At 37.5% G+C, this 9843-nt stretch overlaps 1 protein-coding gene across 7 annotated transcripts in view; it reads right to left on the bottom strand.

Annotated features, from left to right (window-relative positions):
* Nucleotides 1-9843, bottom strand: part of LOC107599825 (FERM domain-containing protein 4A-like) — a 157274-nt gene that overhangs the window by 46057 nt on the left and 101374 nt on the right. For all 7 annotated transcript variants that reach the window (XM_016291559.1, XM_016291518.1, XM_016291534.1 and 4 more), the window contains exon 2: nt 7203-7268. In XM_016291559.1, coding sequence (XP_016147045.1) covers nt 7203-7268 — 66 coding nt within the window. The remainder of the gene's footprint in view (nt 1-7202; nt 7269-9843) is intronic.

The following is a 9843-nucleotide window of genomic DNA, read 5'->3' as shown; positions in this document are numbered from 1 at the left end:
GGAACCGCAGCGCGGGCTTCCGAACCGTGAGAGAGAGAGCCACGGATCTAGCGGGTGAGGACCGAGAAAAGGACGAGCCTGTCTCGGATTCCTCCGCTAAATCCACCCGCGATCCCCACGACAACAGTCTGTGCTGTGCCTCGGCAACAGCAGTACCGCTGCCAGTGGGATCGCGAGCCTGGCCGCTCTCATCAATCGCAGCCAGGCGAGAGCGGAGCGTGCACAGCGAGAGCTCGCAGTGATGACAATCAGTTGCTCGAAAGCTGACCGTGCATGCTCCGCTCCTAAACAAACGACACACAAATCGTGTGTATCCCCCGCCGCCAGATATCGTGGGCAGGGAGAAACACTGCTGTTCGCTCGCCATAGACTTTCTCATTGTTTTATATATATGAGTGCTTGTGCTTTCTGGTGCTTACGTCACCCTGCTCGTGACGTCTCACTGCTCCATTGGACAGATTTGACACGTGCTTCAGAACGCGGTCACGCAAGGGCATTCCCAAAGCAATCTCGACGCAGCTCGAGTTCCTGAAGGGGAACCTGGGCTTCCATACCACCTCAGCAGTGCCACAAACTGATCACCTCCATGCCACGCCGAATTGAGGCAGTAATTAAAGCAAAAGGAGCCCCTACCAAGTATTGAGTACATGTACAGTAAATGAACATACTTTCCAGAAGGCCAACAAATTTTTTTTTGGTCTTATGAAGTATTCTAATTGGTTGAGATAGTGAATTGGTGGGTTTTTGTTAAATGTGAGCCAAAATCATCACAATTAAAAGAACCAAAGACTTAAACTACTTCAGTCTGTGTGCACTGAATTTATTTAATACACGAGTTTCACAATTTGAGTTGAATTACTGAAATAAATGAACTTTTCCACGACATTCTAATTTATTGAGATGCACCTGTACATACACACACACACACACCAACATCACTCTTTATAATAGAGCCAACTCACCCACACACCTTAAAAATAGCACAGCAAAATCTGGAGCAAAAGTACAATCACTGCCACAACCTTGGCTTATGGAAGGAAAGAAAGAAAGAAAGAAAGAAAGAAAGAAAGAAAGAAAGAAAGAAAGAAAGAAAGAAAGAAAGAAAGAAAGAAAGAAAGAAAGAACTAGGGGTAGATTACAGCCTGTAGAATTACAATATCATCATTACTTATGTTGTGTAGTATGACATTTTAAATTGTAATGTACATCTTCTAGCTTTGAAAAAAGGTAGTTCTTAGTTGCTGCAAAACCTAGTGAGCTACCCACCTAGATAACACTTAAGAGTTATCTGGAGCATAAGAGCACAACAGTAAGCAGGGGTTAGTTCCTGTGTGATTTTCCCAGGGGTTCATGAACCCCAGTTTGGAAAAAATCCTGCATTAGAGTTGTCAGCTAAATAACATTTGTTAATGCTAAACCCTCCCGTCTTGAGTGTCTCAAATCATCTATTTCAGTAAGGATGCCACCTTAGAAGGTAGTTTCCTATGTATAGAGCAGAAAATGAGGCAACCCACTAGGTTTTGGAACAGATTTGTTGTGTCAGAAGCAAATCATCATCATACAGTTTTAAAAAACTTCAACGTCTACTGAGACTGCAATTATGGTCCTCTCTGATTCACCACTCTCCCTTCAGGTCTGATCTAAAAAAAACAGCTTTCAGCAAGACATCTTGTTTTAGATATTCTTTTATCTTTTATGGCATTAACATTGTGCTTAATCAAAAATGAAACATAACATAACAAAATATTGTGAGATTGTTCGCCTCTGGTTCTTCAGGTGAGACCTGCAACTCTGTACCACATCAATCAATTGGCACATTTAATCTCATCATTCAAAGCAACGTGGTGTGAAACAGCTTGCTTCCTCAATTAGCCAAAGTGAATGTGTAAGTGTGTGTCTGCGGTAAGAAGAGGAAGTGGGTTTAATATGACCGCAATCTTCAATCTGGACCCATTTTTGGTGGTGTATGTGTGTGCGAGTTTGTGCAGTTGAGAAAATAAAGAGGGCTAAAACTCAAACCGTGTCCATTTTCTTAAAGAATGGCAGTATATTTTATCTCTTTCCATCTCATTCTCTCTCTGATTAGCCTCTAGACTTGATTATGACAGTTACTGATATAATAATGTGTTCAGAGTCTCTGAAATGTGTAGATAAGAAGGATAAAGAAGTATTAATATCCTGTTAGTGTGCGTTAAGGGCCATCAATATGAGCGCAATATATGGTTTTAACAAATTTAATGTGGGATGCCTATCATCTCCTCTCTGCCATTACACTTACTGAGGTTGATTCAAATCACAGACATATGTTTCCACATGGAGGAGCATGTGATGGAAGAATATGTGTCTGTGAGGAAGGATATCCGGACTGTTGTGATTTAATATCATTAAACAGTGGGTGACTGATCAGAATGGAAGAGCGATGACAAGAACACACGCCGTCAGGTCTTGTCAGGTCTAGATCACAGAGATGAGAGATGCGAGTCGGCTTTCATCACACGGAATGACTTCAGCACAAAGCAACGATAGGGTTTTTGTTCAGGATTTATCACTGTTAAAACACATGTTGATCCGATCAAGAATGCAGACTAGAAAGTGTCCTTCTCTCTAAAGCCTCCTATACACTGTAAAATAACAGAATTCAAATCTGAAGATGTAATTATATAACGAAGGTGCATTTACACAGATGTTTTTTTACATTTACATTTTTTATCTGACACAGAGCCAGTGTAAATACATTTATGAAGGAAGTGCAATTGTGGGAAACAATGGGTCTGTTCAAAAACAAAGTGAGCTGCCTTGTTGCCTATTGCCTACACAGGCAGTTACCTTTAGATATGTCACTTTACAAGTGGTTGATTAGAAATGCCCAATATATACATCACAAACACACAAATGGTGCCCTAATAAACATAAAAAACACAGCAAACACAAATAGTGTGTAAAATAGGCAATTTTCAAATAGACTAAACAATCTTCATTGATTTTTTTGGTGTTACATGGTTATAAAATTCTCACATTTTTGCTAACATTTCTTTCGTTTCGTCTACCATCTTGGATGTATTTTTTAACCAAGCTTATCGCAATACATTCTGTAATTGCTTTGATGGAAATCTTAGTATCTAAGAGAAATCTAATAAGTCTAAAACTAAGACCTTATAGTAGTTTAAGTGTATCATTTAGCCCCTCAAACTAAGGGTGTGCGATATCACAATTTTGGATCGTCTGCGATTAAAATGTCTCCACAATCAGTTGCATTTCTGGCTCCTCCGTCTCAATATATACTGTACAACGCGACATACTTTCACATCACATGTTAACTCAGCGGTACAGTTACACTCACGGGACACTGCACTAATTCGCAGTCACAAAAGTACATAATTTGCATGTGCTTTAAAGCCTTGCCGGTTAAACATTCCTCAATGATTCCTCAACACAAAAGAAGATATTTTTAAGAATTTGGGTAACCAAAAAGTTGCTGGTCCCATTGACTTGAAAAAAATACTATAGAAGTCACTGTTTCATTACCCACATTCTTCAAAATAACTTTTATGTTCAACAGAAGAAAGCAACTCCTTCAGGTTTAAAACAACTTGAAAGTCAGTAAATGATGACAGAATTTTAATTTTTGGGTGAACTATCCCTTAAATTTTAATAAAACAACAAAACAAAGAGAAAAATCACTCACTGCTCTTGACTGAAGAACTTTAATACAGTTGCTTTAATAAGAATCAATGTATAATTTATACAGTGAAGTGTTTAGTGTATATAGTGTTTTATTTTTGTATTAGTTAATTCAATTTCTTGATTGCTACTGCTAAATACACCTACTGTATCTGAAAAATAAAGCACTGTTTGTTTTATTTGTATATTCTGTGTATTTGTAATGTGTATCTTTGTTCTTATTTTTTAATAACAAGGATAAAATAATGACAAATATTTTTACCTTCGTCCACTTTCGCCCATTTTGTTACCTTATAAGGCTCTGTTTTTAAAATAGGGAAATTAGTTTGGCTATACAGCTCAGACAACTTGCAAAATAGTAAAATCAACATGACAAAGAATCATGATAAAATCGTGAATCATTATTTACCTGAAAAAAACAATTGTGGTATGATATTTTTGCCATATCCCCCACCCTTACCTCAAACTCAAAGGTCTGTCTTCTTCAAGAGAGACCAAATATGCTCTTGTCAAACTCCTGACAGACAGTGTAAATTACAGCTGCGAGGAAGGACTGAGCTAGGACACAAGAGAACCACCAACCAACAGCACCTGCTTTGACTCACCATGGAAAATGACGAATACACACGCTAAACGCACATCACTCACAAAATTACAGCCTGCTGTGGAGAGACAGGTGGGAGATGCTAACGAGCAGTTAGACAGCTGAAAAACAGAGCAAGATTATACAAGTTGGGGGAAAATCCTAACAAGACTTTCTACCTTTGTATTGTAAGACTGTCTACCTTTTTATAAACCAGTCATGTCAAAACTAACTGCCAACAGAAAATAAAAAAGGAAACAAAAATTTACCTCCACTAAAGCCAATATAAATTAGATGTTTTCAACAGCACTGTATGCAAATAAGCCCTCAAATGATGAGACGGCAGCAATGTTCAGTCTCTAATGGGACTATAAAATCATTCACAAAATTATTGCCAGTCGCACAGTGTAAGATCATCCATGATAACCTTCAGAATGGTACATTGCCTCTAATGAGGCAAGGAAGAAGTGAGGAGGAAGAGGAAGCAGATAAATGAGGCTACAGAAAGATCCAACAGAGACCCATCAGTACAACCAAAACAGGCAATGATTTCACCACTGCATACTGTAAGGTGTTTTACATCTTAAAGGGTGTTCACACTGGATTTTAAGGTTGTAAAAGGCTTTTTTATTTGTTACTGTAAATTTAAAAATACTATCTACTCCTGTTTCCCCACAACATCTCATCTTAAAGTTTGTATTTAAGTTTCTTAAAAAAGAGATTAAGCCTATACAAAACTGCTACAATTAGAGTTTCCTCCATTTACATTTTAATCAAGAAGTTAGTTATCCCTTTTGGTCCAACATCTTTTTGCCAAGCAAATTATGCATGTCTCCAAATGTACAATTCAACACATATGTTTGCGTACATGATCTTTCAAATGCACATGAATGGAAGTGAGTAGAATATAAAATCTAGTATACCAGTTACTTAAATTCACAGAAGATCCTGTAGCATTGCCCTGTTAGGTACATCAACCTAACATCAAAATAAGGGAAAGAGGGAAGAGCTGTTCCTCAATGCAACATGCAGAAAAAAATAACTTGGAATAACAGCAGAATTCTCAAAGGCATGATTAACCTACATAACCTTCTCCAGAACATCCGCCCACATGGAGGAAGAGAGAAAGGAGGAAAAAGAGAAGTCAGAAAGCAAAAAGAACGGGCTAAAAGAACATATATCTAAGGACTCATGACTAAAGTAGGACAAATGCATAAAGATTATGGAATAAGTGTTTCTGCAACAGCTCAATAAATCATAAACTGTAGAGTACCCCTTTGCCTTATCCCTTCTTTTTTTATCTCTTCCTGGAAATCCATTCTATTCCTCTCTCATTCTTTTACCTGATTGTTAAGGAGTCTCTCACCTCCTCTCCTTTCTAGATTTCTCTGTTTATCAGATCAAAACTTCAAACCACAATCAACTCAACCAGCATTTTAGAGGACAGAAAGAAAGTGTGTGGAAAATGAGAGGTGGAGGAGGCTCAGAAATTACATTTCTCTAACTATGATGGAGTTTAAACTGGATTGGAGTCTAGAGGAATCAGGTCACCTAACCACACCGGACAGGCATGAGAGAGCGAGAGAGCATGAAAGAGAGAAAGACAAATAGAACTGAATCGAGCAGGTCAGAACAGAATATTAAAGAATAATAAAGATAGCAATAAAACAGAAGAAAATATAACAGAAAGTAATCAGAAGAAAACAAAGCAAAATATAATATAATAGGACATAAAAGAACCAAATGAGTGTTATAAAAAATTCAAAGAATTGAAATAAGCTGAAACAAAATATAAATATTAGATTAAAAACTTAATTATTTGAGATACTGTCTTGGCAACTAATTGAAATAAAATAAGCCGAAGTACTAAAATCCCTAAAACTAAAACAAACAAAAATAAATTTAAGCTATATAGAAATATATAAAAATGACACAAGCACATCATAAAATTACTAAAACTTAAATTAAAATGAAAATACAATAATAAAAGCTAATTCAATATATAAATAAATACTATTAGAGAAAATAAATAATAAAACAATAGAACAGACAGAAAATAAGAATGGAAAATTAGAATAAATATAGAATATAACATGACAATAGAACAAGACAGAAGAGAATAGAACAGTATTATAAAACGTTATTCTTCATGTGTTCAGTAACTAGGATGCCACAGGCAGCGTTTACTTCATGATTAGAGATTTCCTGAGAAAGTTCATATGAGTGTGAGCGTTGAGGAAACAAAGCTGTGCTGAGGAGACACTTCTGTTTATATTGAGGTCTGAGGGCTTGATAGGGCATGGGAGACAGACAGGGTTGCTATGGAAACTGAACTCTTCCTGAGAGAAGATGTTTGTGTTCTGATTTATGGAGTGTTTTATGCAGGAGGGGACCGCTGTATGCGTGGTTGGGTGGGTGACTTGAGAGGCTGCTGGTTTGGTGTCGTTATGGGAACCTAAGCCTGCCAGATTGACTATTGTGGTACTGATGTTTAAAAGAAACTTGAGAGACATTTGCACAAACATATGATAGAGTTCAGGTCAGGGCAAACTGATCTCAGGGTCTGTTTGGCTGTGAAATTGGAGAAGGGCATTGGAGAAGGAGTCATATTACATTTGCACACACAGAGCAAACATTTAAACTCATACATGCACACAGACCGATAAATAGCCCCCTATTTCCACAAGACATTAATTAAGTCTCAGGGGACTTTCCAAGAGGAAACCTGAGGCCTTTATGACAAAAACATGCACCAAAACTTCACACCTATATATTTCAAGAGTTATTCAACTTTAATATTTCTGCACTAATACTGGACATTGTGCTGGTGAGTCAAACAGAATCAATTTTCTCACCAATACACTTAAAAACATACAATATCACATTTTGGTCATGCTGTACCATGAATTGTTGTAAATAAAAGAGTATTTTGTCTTACCTGTACCAGGAGCTCCAATTTCCTGTCATCCAGGAGATGGACCTGACATCTCCGCCCTTCCGTCATCTGTTGTGGAGGGAGAGAGAGAGAGAGAGAGAAGGAGATTAGTGAAAGCGCATTCACAGCAGAGTGAAATCAACTGTAAATACTAGGTCATGGTGACAAAAATAGAAACTCTCCTTACACACATGCAGCGCGATTCCCAGTCAAGCAGCAGAATTCAATCTCATTCTCTCCCACACACACGCACACAGTTTTAAAGTGAATTATCTCACACTTCAGTGCTGATGGTGAGTATCTTTTTTTGATGTTTTAAGTGTATGTTGATTTAACTCCTCCTGGTTAAAATATATATTAACTGCAGACACACTTAACGTGACTACCACCAATTTTTACTAAATTTAGAAATCAAATATTATAAAACAAATAATAAACAGGTCAAAAGAATGTCATTTCACTTACAGAGTACTTGCAGACTTTTATGGTCAGAGGTCAGAAATTAGATAATGACTACTACTTCCCATCTAAAAATAGTGTCATTTTAACACTTTGCAGATTTTTTTGAATGACATATAAAAGCAACCAACCACCGTTTGTTGAGTTTTTACTTGTTTAGGGTCAGGTTTATCTGAAATTGCTAATACCACAAGTACTGTTAAACATTAAACAAGTGGCTTTTACATAAAGAACATTTTTGTAATGAAAATTCTGTTCTAGACCCCAATGACTTTCATTTTATGTACAAAACGGTCCAAATTTTCTTCACAAATATCTGTGTTCTGCAGAAGTCAGTCATATAGATTGGTATAACATTGACTAAATGATGACAAAATATTCACTCAAAACTGCAGTTAACTACATAAAATCACTTTGTATAGTATATACATCATAAGCATACACGTACATAAGCTTCTATTTAAAATTTGTCACCGCCAAGATATCAGGGCTTACAGAGCCTAATATAAAACTCCCCTCAATCAGCGCTAATTGATGAAAGAGGGATTGTGCCATGTCAAATAGATACCTGCACCAGCATACAATCTGATTAGCGCTTTGATTGCCATCTGCCATGGTGAGAAATGTCTCTTTTTATCAAAGCCTGAGAGGACTGCTTATAATTAATATTAAATGGAGTCTGCAAGAAAAACAAACACACTAACAACACACTTTCCTCCAGGGTAAAATTAGTATGTGCATTCAGAAGGCCTCCCACAGGGCGTAGTTGGATGTTTGTAGTCCAGATGCATTCCACCTATGAAACATGTTTGGTTACTATCGACTGCACGCTCCTATTGTTAGATCTCAAATCACTGCTCACTCCCACTAGCTTTCCATTCACTCTCACAAACTATTTTTGTGAGTGTTTACTTAAGATCGCTGCTTCTGTGCCAAGCCGTATAGTAAACATCCCAGTACGAGCAGGTGGACAGACACATCTGTGAAGAACAGAGTCTGACTAACAGCCATGTCATCACGTGAGTTATACTGCCTTAAGGATTGAGCTGGTTTGACAACTCGAGTACAAAGAACCAAAGTGCAACCCGATACTTCCATTGTTCTTTTCCCTTCAAGAGAGATTTTAATTTTTTGTTTATTTTCTCTTAAAGAAAAAAATGTTTCGAGGGATTTTAGAGTCTGTGAATCAGATACTAACTGTGAATCTGATAGTTCACATCCATCAGTGGACTTTCCGTCCGGTTCCTGTTTATACATCCTGTACAAGTCAGAAAGCAGTATTGCACTGACTCACTCTCTCTATTGTGCTATATTGAGCTCTTTTTCTATTCCTCCATGCTTTCACGCTCTCATCCACCCCCTCTACCTTTATATGTAGGCCAAGTTAAAAGGAAAATGGAAAAAAGAGAAAAACACAAGACATTTCTTGAGCTTTTCAGCATGGTGGTGTATGTAAGGACATCAGAATGGGAACATGTGGAGCGTTCTGGCTGCCATCAGGAAGCGCCGTCCCTGAGGAACACAAACAATGAGGCTGATAAAAGCAGCATGGCTCACATTTCCTCAACGCACACGTGGGGGGAAAAGACTGGAGGAGGGGAGTCACAGGACTAGAAACACATCCTTTCTTCCCCTTCTCCTCTGCCTTGTTCCTGAGTGGAGCTACACAACCTCAAATGCACAAGCATGTGACAGACCACATGATTAATTGTGTGTCTGAACAGACTGGTGTGAGTTCGTTATTGACCTGTGAAAATGTTTTTACAGGGGGGACTTGACTTGATGAATTTCACTTGGTCGTGCTAACACTGAATCTAACTCCAACTCTATCTCATAAAAGCTGGTATACTGTCTTCAGAATAACATGCCCTCAAGTAACATCTGTATTCTTATCCCTCAACCACTGAGTGAGATCACATTTCCATATAATAAAGACAAACCTAAATCAATATGAACGGGCTTACCTTAAACATTTTTTTATGTCTAATTCCTTCCCTTGAGCTGCACATGACCCAATTAGGTCAGCTCATCTAACTTTTATGATATTAATTTATGAGAAAATAAAGGGTAGCATAATTGATCCAAACCACTGCAGCATCATTAAAACCATATATATATATATATATATATATATATATATATATATATATATATATATATATATATATATACCCGTGTGTGGGGG

This window comes from Sinocyclocheilus grahami, unplaced genomic scaffold (genome assembly GCF_001515645.1).
Source record: "Sinocyclocheilus grahami isolate Dianchi unplaced genomic scaffold, SAMN03320097.WGS_v1.1 scaffold14.1, whole genome shotgun sequence".
In the NCBI taxonomy this organism is placed as follows: Eukaryota; Metazoa; Chordata; class Actinopteri; order Cypriniformes; family Cyprinidae; genus Sinocyclocheilus; species Sinocyclocheilus grahami.
Note: the sequence above shows the minus strand (reverse complement) of the source record. Positions and strands in the feature narration are given on the sequence as shown.